A 23,708-nucleotide genomic window follows, 5' to 3' on the forward strand; every position below is an offset into this window, starting at 1 on the left:
TGACCTGTGACTCTCTCATACACGGGACCTCCATTTTATGTTTTGCCTCTTGCTAGAGGGGACGGTGTGTTTACAAACAACATTGCTCAGTCCAGACTCGGGTTCGAACCCGGGTCCTTAGGATCGTGAGGCAGACGCGCTACCGACTTAGCCAACCCACCGCCCTAAATTCAAAGATTCCTTTAATGTGATAGTAACTTCACTTTTTATCTATCATTTACGTCGCTTTGCTTCTGCCTGCCTAGGCAGAGAAGGTCGTTTTTAATTTAGGGAAACCCAGCAATTCTCACGTTGATCTTAATTACTTGATTGCCGAGCCAAATCAATAAGATCTTTTGTAATTACCCTTGCCTTCTCTGCCTAGGAGGCAGAAGCAAAGCGACGTAAATGATAGATAAAAAGTGAAGTCATTATCACACTAAAGAGAATCTTTGAATTCCCCACTCGGCAAGAACCGCAGTAATTCGATCTTTGCATTCAAAAGGAAATAAGTCCACACGACCAGTGCTTAGAACTGTCATGAACTCATGACTCAATGTATCACTATCGCAAGCAGATGACCTCACTGTCGTTTTGATAATGGCTAATACAGTATCTAAATTTGGCTATTAAGGTTTTGCTTTTGTAGTATCATTTTCAACACTTTTAATTTTGAGCGTTGTCTTGCTTCGGTACAGTCATCTTAGAGTTTCTAGGAAACAACACGCCTGATACTTTTGATAAACCCTTTTAGGTGATTCTTGGTATGAGACCACGAATGGAATTCCCATATCCTTCTCCCACCCCTTAAAATTTGAGAGTGGTATTAAGTGTATTCGATGCACAAACACATGTATAATTAAAGGCCTTTATACATATTATAATACGCTCGCGCAAAAATACCTCATATTTCATATGAAAGCCATTTCCCAAATGAGTGCCCAATTCAACACTAAATTCATCAGTATAAAGTCGTGCACATGATACGGAAGTAAATCCATACGTGCTCCATTTATATATGAGGAAATTTAGACATTTTGTCATCAATTATAGTATTTTCGTATTCTACGCAGAAAAAAAAAATTGTGCCTATATTACACGAAGCAATCTTTTAGGTAAAAGGGAGTGATAAACAAACTGTACATTCAGCAATATAGAACACATCATGAAATTTGAAGTGAATAAGACAATATGCTGAAATTTATGAAATGATAAGTTTTGGTGCCGCTATCGTTGGATGAAAAATACTACAATTATTTGTGACGTCACTACAGGACAATGATATAAAGAAATTATTGAAAGAATTTTTTTAAAAGTCTTCTTTCTTTCTTTTTCTTGAAAAGTACACATTCCCTGCATGGCCACAGTTTTTTCAAATGTTCTTTATATCGAAGATTTGTTAATCATTATGCTATCGAAAATGAATCTGTAATTCTTGTTATATCTTCATACCATTGTCTTGTCCAGTGACGTCACGAGCTGTTGTAGCCTTTTCATCCAGCGATGGCGGCACCGAAAATTTGTACATTCATAACTGTCCGATTTCCCTCAAACCTTACTGTTTTCAACTAATGTTGCTGCATTTACTCAGCAGATAAACATACAGTATATATATATATATATACATATATATTATATCCACAAATATATAGAGGAACAACGGCAATCTTGGAAAGGTTTTTCACCGCTGCAAATTTTTGCGCCTATAATTCCGGATTTGACTGCACCCGCCGTCATCGTCATTGATACTGTTTTGATGAGTGTCTCAACGTTTTTACTCGTTGAACCTGATGATATGTTATTGACAAATATTTAAGAACTTGTCGGCAGAACATTTTGTATTTTTCACTCGAAAGTTATAACGAACATAATGGGTGTCAAAGGTGACGACCCGCTGACCCACCCCACTAGCCGATCACCGTCAGCCCCTACCTTTCCAGCTGCTACCATATTAAAGGTTTTAGTGGCGCCACTTAACGGACCACGTGATCAAGCTTCGCAAGTGCAGAATTGGCCGCAAAGGTTATTATTTATTATTTTGTATTTTTCACTCGAAAGTTATAACGAACATAATGGGTGTCAAAGGTGACGACCCGCTGACCCACCCCACTAGCCGATCACCGTCAGCCCCTACCTTTCCAGCTGCTACCATATTAAAGGTTTTAGTGGCGCCACTTAACGGACCACGTGATCAAGCTTCGCAAGTGCAGAATGGGCCGCAAAGGTATAATGCATTCCGTCCTCCTGTTGCTCATCGTTTACATAGCTCAGTCTGAGGCTTTCACTCGCTTGGCCATTCAGTGGTATTAAGCCAGGAACGAATGGCAACAAAATGATAATGAACTTAAAGAACTCATAGCACCTAAATCCCCGCAACTTGACTCCCAAGGAGGACGTCGATTCTTTCAGCCATATAAAATTAGCCGTTGTTGGTTACTTCGCTTCGTAACCCGACTTCGTCCAAGAAAACAACTCTCTGAGCATGCGTCGAACATGAACCGAAAACTCTAGCCGAAACAAAGAGCAGAAAACATTCTCCGTCGACAAGTAAATAGCAACAAAAGCCCTGAGGAGGACAGGAAAATCTTCCAGTCGGCAGTTAAAGCAGTGTCTTTTCTGAAAAAGAGATCTGAAAAAACAAACGGTGGGAAAACGGCAGCTTAAATACCAGAGAAATTTCTACAGACATTGACAGGAAAGACTTCAGGAACTTCTCAAAACGTATCAGAGACTGTGGAGGCTACAAATGCCTCTTTAAACAAGTTTCGAAATTCGTCCGAATGATTTCTTTCAGACACTCTCTAAACCCTTTTTGATATTCTATGCGAGAAAAGAGAGAGCATGAGGGGACGGGGGGAAGGTACGACACCTAGATCCAAAGGGTTTCACTGTAGCTACATACATGTATGTAATAAATCCACACCCATTATGTTTTCGCCCCGAAGTGTCGTCAGAAGCAGTACGTTTGTCGGTCCGTCCGTCTGTCCGTGGATTCCTTTGTACACTCAGCAAAAAAAAAAAAAAAAAAAAAGAAGAAAGGAAACGCTTTTTTGAGTTCATAATTTTCATAGATTTTGATGAATATCAATGTGTTATGTACCAAATTAAAAGTAACTTAATTGGCTATCAACTTATACAGTAGGTCAATAATATATACTTTACTCAGTATAACTTCACGCATGAGTGAACACATTTGTTTTTGTCCTCCAAGGCACAAAAGTAAAAATTGCAAAGATGGACATATTGTCTTTCATTTGCTAATGCCCTTTAGAATAACAATAATAACAAAAGACCAGTTTAACACAATGGGAGACATGAATGAAATAGCAAACATAAGTTTTCGTTCTCTTTATCTCTTTATAAACTCAAGCAAAATCAAAGTGGGGAAACTTAAAGGGGAAAATAGGAATTTTCTGTCAACTCAAACTTCAAATGACATAGGGAGTAAGGGGAAAAAGATGAAATGAACAAAATATCTTTATTTCATTCATTCATTTAAGTAATTTTAGAACTCATGGGACAAATAAAAAAACACAATGTAATTTACAATTTTCCAAAATTGAGAAATCAATTCAAAATCCTACCATTTTGTTAATTTTGCTCCTTCTCTCACTTCATTTGAATTTGGAGTTGACGGAAAATTCTTCCTTTTCCTTCATTATCTTTAGCCTGTATTGACCTTTTGTGCTTCAAAGATGTTGTAGAGGTCGTAGGCATGTTTTTGCAACTTAATTCATGTTTTTTATTTTGTTAAATTTGTCTTTTATTCTTATTCTTACATGGAAGAGCATTTACATATGAATGATAACTTGTTAATTTTTGCACTTTTTAGTTTTGCGGCTGGGAAGAGAAATGAAAAATGTTCACTCATGAGTAAAGTTTCCTTTTTTTATTGACCTGCCAAGTTGATAGCCAATTAAATTACCTTTCATAATAATACATTAACATCTAGTCAAATATTCTATTAGAAATGTAAACTTGAAAAAGTGTCTACTTTCTTTTCTGAGTGTCTGTACTATATCTATACGTCAGAGAGAGAAAGAGAGAGAGAGATTTGTTTTGCTTCTGTTGGGAAAGGTGAACCTTATAGGTCATGGGGTCGAGAGTTATTAAATGGTTAAATGATATGCTTGAAAAATTGAGGTTAGACTGTTTTGTCTATTGAGATTACGTGGTTTTCTGGTTATTGTTTGTATTTTTGGAAATGTTTTCATTACATGCATTTTCTTTGAACTGGGCACATGTATTGTTATGTCGTGATTTTATGGAGAAAGAGTGGATTATGGGTAAAGGATCAACCGAACAATGTAGAATTGTGTATTTGTGTTTCTGGTATATTCTGAAAATGGTTTCGATTATTGATTGATGGTTGTTTTAGGGGTGTGGGATATATTGTCAAATGACAATTTAAGATAGTGAAGATGAGATGAGATGATGATGATGATGATGATGATGATGATGATGATGATAGGTTAATATATTACGTTTGTATCACTTCATCATTACAGCAGAGTTATTGTATTGATACTGCGGAAGGTGATTATATCACCTTTGTCATTGTAATGTAATGATATGGTTGATTATTATTTTGATTGATTGATGAATATTTGACAGTTTGTGTGTGATAGTGTTGTGGTAATGTAAACTTCGACAGTTATTTTGTATCTCATGTACGTGTTTTAACCTGCCGTTCGTTTTGAATGAAACGGTGGACCTGGTTTGTTGTACATGTGTATACATGTACTACTCACATAACCTTGATTAAACATACATATATATATATATATATATATATATATATATATATATTTATGTTCGTTTATCTACTTATTTATATTGATATCATTCATCTTATTAATCTAAGAAAAAAATAAAAAAAAACTGCAACATTTCCATGTTTGTTGTTAAGTTTGTCAGTTTGCGTCATACACTTTAATGACTAATTTCGTTAATTGCGCTCTGCGAGGACACATAAGCCATCTTGGTAGCACGTACATAAAGTATGAGAGATCGTGCCATCCTTATCAAGAGTAAATGCTCAACAAACAAGAATAACAATAATTTAGAATAAGAAGGATGGTTAAACCTGATGGTCAGAGCAACGTAAATGATCTCTTCTTGTCAAATTTACACTTTAATCAATGTTTTGGATTGTTCTAGAAGTTCTGTGCAGCTCAGAGGTATCTTATTCATGGTTCAAACATGACATAAGACATGCACACGCCTTCAACTTATGATAATGTGCCGAGGCAATCGATGCCTTCACCACTATGCAAAGCGCTGGGTTTTCCCCAGCGCGCCATTTTTTATTATAATCATTTTTTTTACATGTAAATCATTTCGATAAAAGGCACGAAACAGCTTTTGATAGAACGCCCATTCGTGGCCTGGATACGCCACCTGATAGTACAAAGTCGACAACTGGCCGTAGTGATAATCATAGAAGTGGCATAAAGTATTATCAAAGTGTTGCCCTGGTGTTAGGATTTAACTTTAAGTCTTAGAAAAAAAAAAGGCAATAACCGTATACGGTTATTGCCCCTTTTTTTCTAAGACTTAAAGGTAGGGAATCCCATTTGCATGCCTCAAATGAAGAGTTGTATAAATACAGTGTTATGTCGAAGAGAGTATCATTTTAGAAACTTCCATAAAGTATTGAAAGTGGAAGGTAACATTTAGTACATTTTTATTGACCGTTAGATTTTGAATTGAAATTTTTTCGGGGCTCATCGTAAATTCCAGTACATTACTAGGCTACCTTTGCAGACCCATGCACTGCATGTGTGTCCATCATGTATATTTTGTGAAGAAAGTTCATCAAAACTTACAAACATTTCTATATACATTCTTGCCACACACCTATATGTTATTACATCTCAGCTCTTATACTTTTAGATTTGTGTTTATAGATAAAAAATACAGAAGACTGCAACAAAAAGGCTTAAGTGTGGCTGACACACAGAACTACTGAGTAGTTGAGTTTTGTGCATTATTCAAATTGTAGATAACTGTTTACTTCCAAATTTCTCAGCAGTGGCCTAAACAAGTCCCCTGAGGTTCATATTTAATGTTTTGCTGCATTTTGGGAGGTCTGTAAAAGGTATCCCCTACCTTTAAAGTTTAACAGATCGTTGGTGTATGATTATCCAAGCTAATCTCACTAACCCTGTTTAGTGACTGCAAACATATAACTAAATGTATTACATCGGTATTTATATGCATCGTGTTGATCGTCAGTGGTTATAATGCTACATGGATTATTATTACAGGTGAAAGGATAAAAGGCCCTTATCTTTTATTTGTATATACTTAACAGAATCAGAGGACCTCGTTCAGTGGTGATAAGGTTGGCTTTCGAAACAGCCTAAACAATGAAAGGAAGCTTGAACTGATACGATGAGTTAGAAGAATTCCAGCCAAAAACAAAGAAAGAAAGAAAGAAAGAAAGAAACAAACAAACAAACAAGCAAAACCCAAAATCTTCAGCTTTGCCAACAATACGCACAGACCCAACCTTCTCGGCATTAATCAAAATTTCATGCCACTATAAACGTTGCATATGAGAAAAGTCTTTTCAAATTGGTCGAAACCCTAAGATTATGTGGCTTTGATTAAGTCTTCGTTTTACGTATGTCTCCCAGTCTAACACGAATATCTCCCAGCCTAAAAGATAAGTTCATCTTAATACACGTGTGGACTGAATGCGTACAACAAGATAAAATAGAGTACATTAGTGAAAGTTAGAGGAAATCGGAAAATCTGTTTAAAAGTTATGAATTTGGGAATTTCAGTGCCGCCATCTCTGGATGAGGAAACTACTATACACAGGTGAACGTTGTGATATCACATGTGTAGAATGATACAAAGAAAATATAAAGAAAATTAAACATATTTTCCCTATACTCGCATAATCATGAAAATAAAAGCGCACTTAATTTGTCTCTTTCAGAAAGCTGGGGGAATAATATGACTATAGTTTCGTTAGTAACAAGTTGAGTTCCCCCCCCCCAAAAAAAAAAAGTTTGTTAGTTCAATGATGAAAAAAAAAGAAGAAGAAAAGGTTCGTTATTCACAATTTTTGTTTATCCAAACCTGAAATAGGATTCGTGTATCCGAAGGTTTGTTAGCACGCATTCTTTATATGTATTTAGTTATTTATTTAGTTATTTATTCATTTATTTATCTATCAATCTATCTATCTATCTATCTATCTATCTATCTATCTAACTATTTACTTACTTATTTATTTTTGATTAACGATCCTTCGGAATAACGTACCTTAATTCAGTTTAGGAATTACAAAACTTCGGAAAAACGAACCTTTGACAGCTTTTTGAAAACACAGTGTTAGTTGAGTGTGTGTTTGGGAGGCTGGGAGTCGCCATGCCTGTAGCCTTTTGCCAAGGCCCTCTCGCTGTATGGTGAAGAGAGCCCAGCAGTTACAGCGAGAGGGCCTTGACAAAAGGCTACCATGCCTGGGATTCCCAGGCGAAGGACTGATAACAAAATAATGTAGTAAAAATCACCGGGGGTTACTTATTGTGAGTGGATGCCTTTGATGTAAAGGTCGATCGTTGTTGGTCTGGTAAAAGTTATATTTATCGGTGATGTTCGCTATTCAGAAGGTTGATTGTTAATCCAAAAACGAAATAATGTTCGTATACCCGAAGGTTCGTTAGTACGTGTTTGTTTTTATCTTCAGATGAACGACCTTCAGAATATTCAAAACGAACGTTTGGACGAATGGCACAAATATATATGGTTAATGTTCGGGTTTAACGAACCCTCTTTCATTTACAGATTAACGAACATCTATAGGGAATTTGTGAGTTTCGGAATAACGGATCTTCGGAAAAACGTACCTCATTTCATTTTAGGATGATCAAACCTTCGGTAAAAACAATCATCCAAAAGTACGACCTATGAAAGACCAACAACGATTAACAATAACATTGTCGCACACTGAGAGGATTTACGGCAAGTGATTTTGTCTATCTTCTTACCAGGCCTTTATACCTGGGAATTTCCAGGCTTGGTTAGCCCCCCACCCCCCCCCCCCAACAAACTCTCATCTAGGCCTACATACCTAAACATACACCGTGTTTTCAAGAAGGTGTCAGTGGTTGCAAATTGTGAAGGGATGGTGTCATTCTTTGTCATTTTTAACCATTTTTTTTTATTCAGACCTCACGGTAACATTAAAGAGTTGCGGCAGCCTACATTGCTACATACCTCAACATGCATTGTGCTTTCAAAAAGGTGTCACTGGTTGCAAATTGTGAAGGCTATGGTTGTATATTCTTCGTATTTTTTCCCTTTTAATTCAGACCTCAAGGCATCATTGAAGAGTTGCGACAGCACGTCGTGAAAATAAGACAACCGTTTCGATCTCGCTTAAACCCGTTCAAGGAGGTAAACCTCCCTGCATATAAACAACAATTAACGGTTAAAAAAAGGTTTACAACTGAATTTCATACACCCCTGCAAATATTATATTATTGCGTGAAGTGCTGTATCTTCATTTAACCATAATGATACATATAATCTTATAAAGCTATAATGTCAAGTCTTAGCATTACTCTATTCTGGAATGAAGCTAAATCATATTGCTTGCCACGTAACCGGTGAGACTCGGTCGAATGTTCTGGAAGCATTTCTAGTACCTCGTATGATATTTCACGCAGATGTTGTCTGCTGTCTGGCATATGAATTATCTATGCGCTCATTTGTAGGCGCACCACACCCCCCCCCCAAAAAAAAAGAATAAAACTAAAACGACAAAATACTTTGGATGGTTGGTGTCGGGTGTGGGGTGTTGGGCAGCTGCTGATCCCTCCCTGTGCTTGGGGAAAACCCACGATCACGTGATATATACCTGATTGATAGGAGCGTTTTAACGGCACACCATCTGTTATATCAAGGAGGTACTCGTACTTCCTTACGGTTATATGAGCAGAAGAGAAACCGTTTCCGACCCCGCCCCTTCGATTAGATGTAAGTGACGGGAATTTAGGGAATTATGTTAGTATCACCTGCAAAACAATGCGCAAAAACAATGTTGCATGTCACTGGATACTCTTATGATTTAAGTATAATTATGATGATGCATTTATCAGTGCAAGTGCCAAGAAAAATCTACTTCTAATTCCTTCAATATTGCTATTGAATTCACCAACTATTCAATAAATTAATTTATTTTCACATAGTGGGTTAAAACACACAGTTATATTTTGCAGCTTACATTATGAGATTCATGAATACATTTAAAGTGGACATGGTGGAGGAATCGACAACATGCCTAAATAATTATGCTTAAAGCCCTTCAAAGGCAGTTTCCTGTTAGATACGTTTAATAACGATTATTTGAAAAAAAAAAGTAATAAAATATTACAGAATGCAGTGGACACTACAATTAATACATACCACAAATAAGTGAATAGGCAATTGAAGACATTTTTAACTCATTCATGCATGTGTCAGTATTACCGATGGCTTGATGTTAATCATATTCTGCAGCATTAACTACGACGATAGATGATGATAGAAATAAGGATGCTAATTATGGCGATAGCATATTAATTATGACAATCATTAGGTAATACAAACATGTGCAATAGTAATGACAACCGACGATAGATCTTAGACGGACTGTATAGTGAATAAAGTATAATGTAGTCTTTTTTTTTTACTGACGCCCGACCGAACAATATAATGTGCATTATTTGTTTTATTAAATTTATATGGATGCTTGTCATCTGATTACAATAATAATGGTAATAATAATAATAATGATAATAATAACAATAATAATAATAATAATAATAATAATAATAATAATAATAATAATAATAATAATAATAATGTTGTTACTGTTACCAAGTCCCTGAGTTGTGCTGTATGAGAACAGGCCTAACATGAGAAACTTATAGGCAATGGAACTGAGCACAGTTCAAGCTGCACTTACTTCGTATTGATCAACGATAACTGCCATAATAGTTTGTAGAGCCAACTTGAACTGGGAGTGTTGTTCCAAAACTTGAAATTTCCTTGAAGTTGAAATAACAGAACGCAATGATTCCATGGTACACAGGCAATTCAGCTAAAATCAGACGAGCTGTTGTAAGCACAGGTCTTTATGCTAATGCAGGTTTTAAAAAGTAGAGTGCCAGGCCTTAAAAGCGGAATAGAAGACTGGTTTATAGCTCTTATAGATAATCATTACTGATTGAGATCCATACCACCATCCTATAAATTTACAGCTATTATTTCACAGTGGCAGTATATGTTCTATCTTTCGATGATTATTATACAGGTTCGGGGATAGATTGCAAAAAGACTCAAAAGCATTTGAATGAGAATAATCTTGCTGCGCAACAGCCTTTCTAAAATACCCCTTTGTATACATTTACCTTCTGAACCTATATGAGGTCTACCAGTAAGGTCATTGCTTGATTGTGATCAAGCATGCATGTCTCCCGTTGTTCAATTCTTTGCAGACCATTCAGGCTTTTGTTGTTGTTATTGTTTGTTTTTGTTTTTGCTTTTGTCTGTTTGTATACTTGTTTGTTTTTTTACTAATTCACTTTTATCGCTATTGACTAGCCAGTGCTCTCAAGGGGTACCTTTCCTTACAATATCGACAAATCACTGGCGTATCTAGTGACATGTTTTGTTTTTTTTTTGTTTTTTTTTTAAGGATAATTATTTTTAGGTATATGATATTCAAATAAAGTTTCTAACTCTTGAGATAAATATCCGACAGTTATCTTCACTTAAGAGATTGAAGTGTCGTAAATAAACATATAATAATATGTTTGTTGATGATACTCAGTGTTTGTTATCATACAGTATCGAATCCGATAGCAATCACCGTTTCGTTCTTGATTATCGTATCTTACGTTGCTAGGAGACTGAGACGTGTGACGAAGGTTTCTACCAGTACACGCCCAACAATCATATCACAAGCCGCTGCGTTCTCTGTTCCCTTTGCCCGCCCGGCTCGCGGGTACTCACCCGATGCTCAAACACCACTGATACGGTGTGCCAGCCCTGCCAAAAAGGTAACACTTAATAGCTTATTGAACATGAGGTCGTTTCTTCTTTTCACCGCAGAATGATTACAGTAAAAAATGATCATAACAATCATGATGATAACGATAACGATATTAGATATTGATAATGAAGGTATTGATGATGCTTACAATGATAACAATGATGATGATGATGATGATAATATTTCTTTTGTTGTTATCATGTAATTGGTATCATTTAGTGTTACATAATTGCCATTATCAAAATGATTCATGCATTGGTCTCTGTTGATACTTGTAAGCCTACTTCTATCAATTAAACTGTTTCAAATTTCTGTTGTGTATTCAAGGCTAGTCTAGCCTATTGTCATACACTCTGCTTTATCATGGAAAAAATAACACTAACGTTCTGAATGTGTTTACAGAATGTTGCAAACTCTGACCTCAGTTACTGTCTATTAGATTTTTAGCTGTTCTTTCAATGTCTTTCGTTATCTACATGTTTATGAAATTTCATTAGTAGACTAACGAACTATGAGTTCATATCGTATATTTCCCCCACAAATATTAAGAGAAATTACCAGTGCAGGGGCCGCGGAAACTTTTAATTCATATAATTGAATTCTATCCTATTCTAATTAGTTCAGTTCAATTCAATTCGATTCAATGTATTTCTAATTTCTTCTTCCACAGAATATATAATATTAATGAATTGCAAATGATATTGAGTAAACATTGGTTGACTGCAAGGTGAAAATTGATTAGACGTAATCAATGGTTTAAAAGCATGGATACATGTAGTTTTAAACCATACTTGTTACATTACCTATGTTATGGAAAAAACAAACCCACAACAATGAGTGGTCCGCTGAAAAGCTTTCTTCAGGGGGTCGAGGCAATAGGGGCGGGGAATCCCAAGAGAAACCTCGGTGTTCGTTAGCCTTTATCAAGACCCTCTCGCTGTTTACTAATTGTAATCAAGAACGAGCAGAAAATCGCCATGCGAGATAGAGTCTAGCTGTTTAACAGACCTTTTGGCTTTAGTTAAAGGACAATTTCACCTTCATATATGTGTCAATTGAGTGAATGCAGCAATATTAGTAGAAGACATCAGTGAAAATTTGAGGTAAATTACAGAATCCGTTCAAAAGTTATGAATTTTTAAAGTTTCTGCACAGTAGCTGCTGAATGAAAAGACTATAGTACAGCTTGGGATGTCACATGTGTAGAACGATAAGGAAAAGATAAAGAGAATTTCACAACTTTCATTTTTTGAAAAAAAAACAAACAAACAAACTACAAATTCCCTTCACTTGTAACTGACGTATGTCTTGTATGTTAAAGGTATAATATTATTCCCCTGCCTTCTGAAAGAAGCAAGTCAAGTGCTCTTTTATTATGCGAGAAAAGTGAAAATATGTTATTTTTTCTTTGCATTTTCTTTATATCGTTCTACACGTGTGACATCAAAAGCTGTAGTAGTCTTCTCATCAAGCGATGGCGTCTCTGAAACTTCAAAAATCCATAACTTTTGAATGGATTTTTCTGATTTTCTTCAAACTTTCACTGATGTATTCCATTGATATTGCTGCATTTTCTCAATTCACATGTATAATAAGGTGAACTTGTCCTTTAAAGCCTGGAGGAGGTCATATCACCAGCGAGAGATCACCCCCCTGCGGGAGGAGATCTGTCCAAATTTAAAGCGTAATTGTATCGAAAAGTTTGTCTGAAAAAGAAGAGTACAATTTTACTACACAACAGTGTTGATTTGATCAAAATTGGATGAAAAAAAAAAAAAAACCTGTGAAGCTTGTTAGATAAGAACACCCGAACATTTATGAATTGCATACATTGGCCAAACTGTTTTAAGGGATTGATAGTATTTCGGTTAAGATTTTATAAACTTTTTGCGAGATAAATAGAAACCACTTATGAAGAGCGTACACTATTAAAGAGGAATTCAAAGTTCATTTGTTGGAAATTGGTTTTGAAATGGCTGATATATAAAAAAAAAAGTAAAACAAACTGGTCCTCATAAAAGGTGTGTTCCACTTTTTATTACATTAGGACCGCTGTTTTCATATCTCAGCCATTTCAAAACTAATTTTCATTAAAACAAACTTTTAATTCCTCTTAGAATTAAGTATATTTCATGAGAGGTTTCTCATTATCTAAAAAAGAAGTTCGAAACCTGAAGCCCATTTCACCAAAAACTATACCATCCCTTTAATGTAATAGCAGTAACATCGATATAACTATGAATATAAGATAAGAAAGATAACAAACAAAGGTTTCTTGAAATAAACAAATCAGAAGAAAGCAAAGATTACTACAAGCCACGTTGCTCACAAGCATGGAAATCAGACCTTAATCCAGTCATACTTTTATAAGGACTGTAGAGGAGTGGGAATCCCACCGGATATTGTGTTTTATCAATCTTTGTTCAGCGATTGTCACGTGATCTCTTTATTGTCAGCTGGTCCTTGTTAGCCACTCACCGGAAAAAATAAAGAACACCGAAATGACCCGATTATCATGATTATTGTGTTATATCTTGTAACAAGCAGTCAGGAAGTTCCCTGGCGTGGTTTAAAAAAAACAAGCCCTTGGAATCATGAACAAATCTTGGTTTTGTGTCCACTGTAAAATAGCGATGGGCAGATTAACCGCATCACTGTAGATTTGCATGACCGATTCTTTGTGGAGGTGGGCGAAGATTAGTAGTGCAGTAAATTCACTTCAATCAATATCGTTCTCGATCGAATTGATGCATGCACCTGACAAGGATTGTAATACCGCCACCTACTGGTGATGTAGCGTCATTGTTTCCACAGTCTTAACCGCTGTTGTGATGGGATTTCGTATAGATATGTGCGTTGACGGGAAAAAAAAAATCATATTATACATATATTTTATAGTTTATACATATTTCTCAAATATATGAACAAATTGAAAAAAAAAAGAAGATATAAATGGCATAGACAAGTGCAGAGAAATGATGCGTCGAGCAAGTTAGATGAATAAAACATTGAAAGAGACTTCTTTTAAAAGTACAAAACGCTTCACTTTAAGAAATATTCCGCAAGGTCATGACTTTCTCAATATGGTTACTATGTAGATGTAAAAATCTTTTATATGTTTTTTGTATATTCTGAAAACTTTGCATGGACTTCATATAGATGGATTTTTAAAACACAAACACGATGTTCAGTGGTCAATGCTAAATCCTGCCAATGCGTACAAAGATAAACATGTATCTATATCAATTCAGTCAAAGTATGATATTTCACTATCATTTGTATTATCATTATTATCATTATCGTCGTCAGCATTACTTCAATATCATGAAGCGATAGGTATACTAGATTGGCTTTGTTGTTTCATTAAATTATGAAAATGACTTTTCACTGGTCATGGTTAATTTTAACTTGTACTGCAGTTGCTGATATTCAGAACAATGATTATTCGCCTTTTGATTAATTCATATTTTAAGAATGACAGCAAGATAGGCGTATCAAAGTATCAGTTATTTACAGTATCTGGATAGTGATTAATCAGTAATCAAACATGTCTCTCTACTCCAACCTAATCGGGTGATTCGATGCGAGAATAATTATAATAATGATAATAATAATAATAATAATAATAATAATAATAATAATAATAATAATAATAATAATAATAATAATAATAATGATAATAATAATAATAACAATCATCATCATCAGCAGCAGCAGCATCAGCATCGTCATCGTCATTGCATTTATAAGGTGCTTTAAGCTGGTGTTTCTAAGTGCACAGAATGGGAGTATAGGCCTACCATATAAGTAGAACTCTTTACAGTCACGCGATCTCATCACTGCAAGGCCTTGACGCTTTTACGGGACACCCTTTTCTTTCACTTTACTTTACTTCACTTCTCTTTTCTGTTCTTTTTTTAAGTCTGACTTATTGCCACTTTGTTCTTTGATGTCCTATGTCATCCCTTTGTGTAATACGTGTGAATTACGTTATATTTCATCCTTTTTAACTGTGATATGAATAAAATTGTAAATTTTGAAAGAAATAAAGGAGAGTTCTATGCTCTCCATCATCGTACGACCATGGTTTTTAGGTAGTAGGTCCTGGCTTCGAATCCCACCCGATGCATTCATCATTTTGACATGATGATTCTGCCCATGCAGAATGACTCATATGTATCAATGGCTATTTTACAGTGATGAGACAATAAAGGAAATGCCATCAGGACTAGAGTAGTGTCAACACTAGATGCCAACCTTGTTGGTTAAGATAAAGAAGAAAAATATCATAATCTTTGCTGCGGTTTCAAACGTCTCAGGGTCATTTTCACTGGGGTGGAACCTAGGAGAGTACTGCGTGCCGTGCACCAGGTGCAGTTCACACCAGCGGAGGGTGGCGTGCAGTCCGACCAGTGACACGGTGTGCAAGCCAAGCTGTACGAGAGGTGGGTTTAGCTCGTCTGTAAGATTCTTTCACAATACATGTAATTTACCTTTCTTAGTTAACTTTCATTCATGGTATGGCGTATCACTATTTAAAAACAAAGCAGCCTAACTCTGTATCGATACACTACTGTCATTTCATTATGTATAAAGTATCATGATGTATAATAATTATTATATACACTAATGTTATGTAATTTACTACTATTTTATATAAAATAATTTGATATAACAAAATGCTATATCATATCATAAAATCAATATATCCAAACTCAGATTTTGACATTCCGAAGGTATTTCATTGGAGCAATCGAATTGTGTTTTATCTTTTTTTCGTACTTGTATCAGTTTTTCCTATTGATGTTTTCGGACGGCAGAAAAAAAAAATGAAACGTTAATGAATATTATGTCATTGTAATAGTGAACGCTAATGTACCTATGGCATTTATACAATGTCATCTGTCTGCTATTATCTTGGAAAAAAAAAATGTGTTAATGACATTGGATAACAAAGATTGATTACTCGCAGTGTATAATAAATGGTACATGCATGCAGTCAAGGGGTTGTTTCTTCTTTTTTTTTTTAGCTCAGAGATCAATTCGTCTACGTTTAGTCATTCTTCTTGTGTGTGTGTGTGTGTGTGTGTGTGTGTGTGTGTGTGTGTGTGTGTGTGTGTATCTTTGAGCCTACGGAAATTTAATCCATAGGGTCTTTGGGTTAGATGCCATCATTCTGATTCAATTCTTCCATTTATCACTTTGGCGCCGCGTCTGAAAATAGGGTATTACTGGGACCAATCAGCCTTAGACTGCCTGCGCTGCTCCTACTGCCCGCCCAATACCCCACAAGAAAGAGTGTACGAATGTGAACAGAACGGAGCCAGCAAAGACAACCTGTGTGCGGAAGGTGCTACATTGCGGGCCCGAATGGCGGAGTACATACCACCCCCTAAAAGCTACAGACAACTTGACCGTTTGGCCGAGGAGTATCCAAGTGATAATGAAAGTGAGTCGCCATGCACACAAACACAATGTCTAACCTTAAACACAAATCTATTCCCTCAAAAAGATTTACTCGATATCACACACATTCATTTGAAATAAGAATTGAGGTAATATTTTGATTGAATCATTTCAATATCTTTTTGTTTGAGCGATGTTTTTCTTGTACATAATACGATAAAGAAAATACAAACCCAAGATAAAAATCCTCATTCATTATTATGTGGCACATGATTGTAAAAACGTAACGTTAGAGATATTATTTTCTCCATGTAACGTAATATGAACTGTTGATTGCTCTGTGTATCTCGGTACCCCGACAAGTGGAATTGAAATATCGGATGCAAAGGTTCTATAGAAATCTAAATTTAATTGTATTATGCAGTGACTAGTAAAATAATCAAGACATAACAAGTAGCACCTTTTAGAGAATACGACCAATGTGTAATAAATGTAAGATAAGGATAAGATAAAATTTTGAAATGAAATGATTTTCTCTCAACGTTTTCAGTTATTTCGTTTGCCAAGAAAAAGTATTGTTTCATCATCGTTTCTGCAGATAAGTCTTAGATTTGTTTATTCATTTTAGTCTACCATAAAGCTTGGAACTTGTCATTGGCCCTGTAATGTGTTAGTTTCACAACAAAGTGAAAACTAAAGATCCATCTAATGAGAATATTTTCCTTATGCTTATAACGCTGAGCTCTTGAGATTATCCCATGGAATTTTGCACTTTTGCTTGTAGTGAGAGTAACCAGCCAGGGCGGCCTTGTAATCAGACTGTCTGAGAACTCTGACCAAATGATGACATCACCTTGGCCAGTTCCATTGATGTCCAGCCAGACTCTGCATCCAAGACCCACAACTGACCAATGGACGAGAATGAGAGGGGCATCAGGACGTATTCTCTCTCCACACCTGACCGGCAAACCAGCGCCCTCTACGTCGGGTAAACCCTCGCCCCAGCAGTCATCGCGCTCACTTTGGAGTCAGTTGAGCGCCACGGATATCGTGGTGATCGTGGTGGTGATCACCCTCTCTGGTGTCTTGTCTTTTGTTATCACAGCAGTCACGTGTCATTTTCTTATGAAAGCAGGTGTGGTAAGACCCACCTCCGCTACGGTGGCTGTCGCTAGAGAGCGCCCTACGGTCAAAGGTTGGACGGAACTTCCTAGGTACGACACCTCCTGGAGGCTGTCCCTGGATCTCTCATCGGCAGATCAAGAAGTTATCTAATCGTTGGTACATGGATATCCTCAAGCAACGATTAACTCATTGAACTTTTCATGTTTCGTCCTGTTATGACTGCGCTTTACGGGTATACGTAATCGCTGCGCACGAAACACCAGCTGCGCGCCAGTCTCACGACCAAATCATGAGCTGTTCATAAAGGGCACAATATCGACATTGTGCAAAAAAGAAGAAGACCGACCAAGGTATATATGAGAGAAAAGTGACACTCTTAAATGGGGTTCATAAAATTTCTTCATATCTAAAGAGTACATTCGTCTTTAGTGGTCATCTATTACAATCACTATCAACTTCTACTGTTTGCTTTTTCATTCCCACAAGTAATACTCCTGCTATACTGGTACAGTTCATCAGAATATAGCTGTTTGACGTTCCTTCTTTGAGTTAATGTTTTACCATCAAACATTTCCTTTATATCAACTTATGACAGATATATTGGCAAATTCCCTCGCTTGATCTAGATATACCGGCGAAATCAACTGTTATGTATGTGTGAGTGGTTTTCAAGATATATTCTCTTTGAATAGAATTTAGCAGAAAAGGATCCATGATTAGATTAATGTATACACCCACTTTAACACGCAAATGTAAGGGTGGAGCGAAGTTGCGATGAATTTTAATATCGATGCAATGCAGAATTCAAATATCTTTACCCTGTGTGTGGCACGCTTTGAGTGCTGATCGAACAGTATACTGCATACACTGTCCAAAGTACCTGACGCAGAAAGGGTTAATAAAGCTTAGAATTCGTGTCGATAGTTTTGTTTGAAGTTCATCCACTTGTGATAGCTTTGTCATTTAACAAAAAATGATACTTTCTGGGCTAAAATTCCCGTCTCTAAGAGGAAATCAACAGAAAGTACGAAACAAAGTTGTATGCTAAAAGAGCTACAGTGAGCATTGCTTGTGAATGTCAACTATAATGAAAAGTAAATAATTATGTTTAGGTAGAACCTACACATTGAAACCACGAGATTGTTTACAAGTAGGCCCAATATATTTACAGGTTGACATGTTGTACGATAGAATTATGTGTCATACTATTTCATCAAATAAGTAACTTTGAGGCGAATGTAATAGTAAAATTGTGATCCATTACCTAGTATTGTGAATACCTTAGGAATGTAGGCCTTCTTGCAACGTGTAAATTAATACCTGTAAATAATAATGACGTTATTCATCATGTTGATTATCTGAAACAAACATTTAGGCATTCATCTTACATCTAAAAGACCGTATTTCGCTCTTTTCCTATTGCACAATATTGATGATGTGTGCGCTAGAGACCTCGAGTAGTTACATGAAGACAAGACAGAGCACGTTGAGGGCAGCATTACAAGCTATCGTCTTTTCGCGTCTATTGTAAACTGTCATGTTTTAATAATTATTAGAATCTTAGTACCTATCTCTCTCCTTCTCTCTTCCTCAAACCAACATGCTGAGAGTATACATATGTATCTGATCCTATCAACCATAAAGCCTGCGCAAATTTGACCGACACAACACAAACCCTAACAATCATGTAAACTGGATAGCAAACATTGTCCGACTGTTTCCTATCTTTTTCTTTTTGAAAGAAACGGTTACTACTGGATCCCAGGAGATGAACCTCACGTACATCTAAATAAATAAAGTGGCTTACTGCGCGGCGAAAGCTGGTGTATCGTGCGCAGCGATTCTTGTCGTGGGAAGCGATTGCTATGCATTGAGACTTAAATTCATAAGTGAAAATTATGATTTATCTGATTTGTTCGTAACTATGTTCTCTTAACCTATTTAAAGCAGTGTTGTATAATATCCTAAAGCTGCTAACTTCATATTAACTTATTTGTTTTAGACTGCATTTCTGTTTTTCTGTGTTCCTTTCTTTATCTATAAGTAATAAAACAAAACTTGTGGTATCCTAATTGGATTGACTAAATTTAGAAACACTTTGGGTAGATTTCTGTATGTTGTTTTGTGTGTTTTTCTTTTTGTATTATGTCTGTGTGTTTGTAACCTCTTGCTTTGTTTCCTCTTACCTTTTTAATACGTTCCTCTTTTTGTTGCAAGCGAATAAAAGATTTTGATGCATGTGGTAAATATAACGTCGAGGGTATGAAATGAATACTGCCATCAAAGCCAAATGCGGGTACCGCTCGTGATTGCCACGCACTCTGCTGGCCCGACAGGGAAGGGTATGTAGATGACAACTGTTAGTGAGAAAATTGGCAAGAATCTTTGAGAATGATGTAAAGCCAATTTCCACCTGGTCTTATTTACGTTCTAGATAGAACATCAAGATTCATCAGAATCGGAAATAAGATACAAAAGATAGTGAATTTTATTTCGTAAGGCGTTATGAAGAAACCGTGTCAGAACCACAAATGCAAATAAGATGAGATGATTAAATTCAACAAAGTTCAATTATAATAATAACTATTATTATATAATCATAAGAGTTATTAAGCAATCATATGAAAAAATAATTATGAGGGGAAACTATCAGAAAAAATATTGAGAAATTTATTAATTTTGAAAGCAGGGTGTGTATAAAGGCGTATTTATTTGCAGTGCAAAAAAAAATGAGTTATCAAATATCAACAAAGGGGAAAAATTCGGAGAAAAATTGAGTCATTTAATGCCCGACATGTCTCTCAAAACTAGGATTTTCTGGCAAAGATAGAACAAAATAAGTTGGAGAATATAGAAAATCATATATGCAACATTAGCACTGAGGGGATCTTGATACTTAGTTGTTGTTGTTTTTGTGTTTTTTTTTTTCGATTGAGAAGAATTGATATGTACAGATATATGTTTGCTCTCCTCATACTATGTAATGTCGCAGTTGTTTGTAAGATTAGTAACAGCTATAGATGACACGAAATAGCTAACTTTTAGGGGGTCATTCCATGAGACCGACATCAACGAGTCATATACAGGCCATGAATTCGACATCGAAAAAGGGTCCCCGAATCATAGGCCTACAGCCCATGAGTTCGACACTGGGTAAAATCATCCCACGGGTTCAGAATTAAACACGGGCCTTCATGTGTCAATCTCGTGGCCTTATTTGCTTAGTGTCGAACTCAAGGGCTATTATGACTCGTGGGCTGTATGAATCATAGGTTGTATGACTCGTGGGTGTCGGTCTTGTGACGTGCCATGGCAATATTGTACAGCGAATAACAAACCACATCACCATGGCGTGAGGTCAGATAATCTAATGAAGTATGATGTGATGAAACAGGCTAACTGCCATCTTCTGAGGATTGTTTTTTTTTGTATGTGTGTGTTGCTATTTCTTGTAAAAAGTGTAAACGAAAAACCTAGAAATATGCTCCCTATAATTTCTGTAGTGAATCGCTTCCCACGACATGTTGAACAATGAACTATTGTGTGCTAATATTTTATCACCTTTTTCAGAGTGGCTAAGAGTCTATCATTCTACGTTCCACTTCATCCTATAGCCGAAAACAGATCATTTTAAAAGGGTATTTGTGCGGAAATTAATAGTGAGACAGGCGTAATCAACCCCCAGCAGCGCTGTTATGATAACTAATCAACTGTCAAATGAATAATCCAAATATCTCATGTATATGTTACCACACGTTGCAATGGTTTCAGTCGACAAACAAGACAAATAAGCTACAGAGAGGGCACCGAATGTGCAGTAACCAGTAACGATTTGTCCATTCATGATTACTTAATTTACGTATATCGCGGAATTGGACATTTTCTTGGTTAATGGAAGCTTTTTTTTTTTTATTTACAAAGATAAGAGAAGAAGAATGAAGACAAGAATATAGTGGTCATATATAGTAAGAAAAGTCTTCGGAAAACATCAAAATATATAGTAGGTCTTAATCTAATCGGACGATTTCTAGGTCGTGTTAGAGAGAAATCTCTAGAATTTTGGATTTTGACGAGCATTACTTCAACTTGGCTCCTCCAAGAGTATAATCATGTAGGTCCATGGTATAATCAAATCAACACTTCAGCTTTTCCATTGCTCTGTCTTTAAATAAGTCCAGAAAAGATGCAACAAACTGTATTCTAGGAAATTCCTTATATATAGCATCAATTTTGTTGCAAAGCGTGATTGATGCCTCTAATGAGTTTTCTATAGCAAACTTTCATTCCCCTGATGCCTATGGCCATAACAGTGTTATTGCGTGCAACAAAGAAAACGCATCTATATTTTTATGCTTTTATTAACTTGTAAGTTATATGGTGTCAATAGAATAAATGTTGAAATAAACAAAGTTATATTTGTCATGAATTTCTATTGATTTGTTTCTCGATTTGCCAGGGATATTGTGAAAGTCAGAAAATAATCATTTTTTCAGCAACTTCGGAGGACACTGAAGAAGATGTGTCTCATTGTCTTTGTATGTCTGTTTTATGTTTCTTTGTGTTTATGTGTGTGTGTGTGTGTGTGTGTGCGTGTATGTGTGTGTTGTGTTGTGTATAATAGTGTGTGGGGTATAAGTTTGTGTGTAATTGTGTTAGTGTGTGTGTTAAAGGTGTAAAGAGTAGCAATACCGTATTACTGCTGCGTACGTAGCACGGGTTCAACAGCCCCTGCGGGTAAAACTCCATACAGAACGGCTATAGCTTTATTATAACAACAACAACAACAACAACAACGACGACGACGACGACGACGACGACGACGATAATAATAATAATAATAATAATAATAATAATGATGATGATGATGATGATGATGATGATAATAATAATAATAATAATAATAATAATAATAATAATAAGGTCTTATTTACCCATGGTAGCCTCTTCAGTCAGTACTACCAGAGGGCCCTGCCATTATTATTACCCTAGCGTTGCCAGTTACCCATTTATACACCTGGGTCGAGAGGGACATGGTGGGTTAAAACATCTTGTCTATAAGGACGTGAGCACTGGGCGGGATTCGAACTCGGGTCCTCGGATCGGGAGTCGGGAGTCTTATCCACTATGCCACAGCGCCCCCATTATACCCAGCAGAAAAACTAAGGAGACTCGATATTGATCAATTATGATTCTGTCTTATTATTACTGTAATACTCACCATGTTTGGCATCATCTCAAACCTTGAACAATAATTCTTTATCCATCATTGCTGTAGTATGATGCCATTACATTCATTGGTGTTTTTCATGCGCTCATGGACATCATGCACTAGGTTGCAGTTCATCATCCCAATACAATTGTCATTGATATGCTTATCATTATAAATTAAATGAGCAAAATCAACGAAACAATCTCATGTCTGGCGTCGCGTCGGGTACTGCGTGCGATGTCTCAAGGGGCAAAGACAATATGCGTTTATTATCCAATAGAGTAGACAGGCGCGCACACAACCAAAGGGATTTAGTCTACAATATCTTTGGGAATAACCCATAGATATCTGCAGATACGCCTTTCTGCTATACCCAAAACCGTCAGTATTAGGAAACTCGACTTTGATGGATTATATTTCTGTAATATTAGAATATAGTAGTCGTCAAGTTTGGTATCATCTTAAAGCGTGGAGATCTTACAATACAAAAAAGTAAGGAAAATGGACGCTGATCGATCAATCTTATACAAAAGGTGAGGAAACGCGACTTTGATGGATTATATTTTTGTAACATTAGAATAGTCATCATGTTTGGTATGAACTTTAAAGGTCCTGTTTACCTTTGGGAGCAGTGGTCTAAAAAAAAAAAAATCAAGATATCACTTTTGATTCATATGTGTAGGTCAGTTGTATTACAAAACATCCTACCATATAAAATTTTTGCAATAAAGCCTAAAAAATAAGGAAATAACACTATTTTTCTCATTAAACCATAACTGAAGACAGGTTAGTCTGGAAACATTTCTATAATAAATATTGTTCACATTTTGTATATTTAACAATACTTAAGATCGATTATACTAGTTCAAATTTTTACGTTGTTACATTGTTTCTATCCATAACTCACATTTTAGAACTACCTTGAAGCACTAATGC

General features: G+C 36.0%; 1 protein-coding gene across 1 annotated transcript in view; it reads left to right on the plus strand.

Moving 5' to 3' along the window:
• LOC140235498 (uncharacterized) overlaps positions 1-17,713 on the plus strand; it is a 19,735-nt gene extending 2,022 nt beyond the window's left edge. The window contains exons 2-5 of the mRNA XM_072315522.1: positions 10,886-11,039; positions 15,352-15,477; positions 16,257-16,481; positions 17,223-17,713. Of these exons, the coding sequence (XP_072171623.1) occupies positions 10,886-11,039; positions 15,352-15,477; positions 16,257-16,481; positions 17,223-17,713 (996 nt within the window). The remainder of the gene's footprint in view (positions 1-10,885; positions 11,040-15,351; positions 15,478-16,256; positions 16,482-17,222) is intronic.
• The last annotated feature ends 5,995 nt before the right edge of the window (positions 17,714-23,708 follow it).

This window comes from Diadema setosum, chromosome 11, assembly GCF_964275005.1.
Source record: "Diadema setosum chromosome 11, eeDiaSeto1, whole genome shotgun sequence".
NCBI lineage: Eukaryota > Metazoa > Echinodermata > Echinoidea > Diadematoida > Diadematidae > Diadema > Diadema setosum.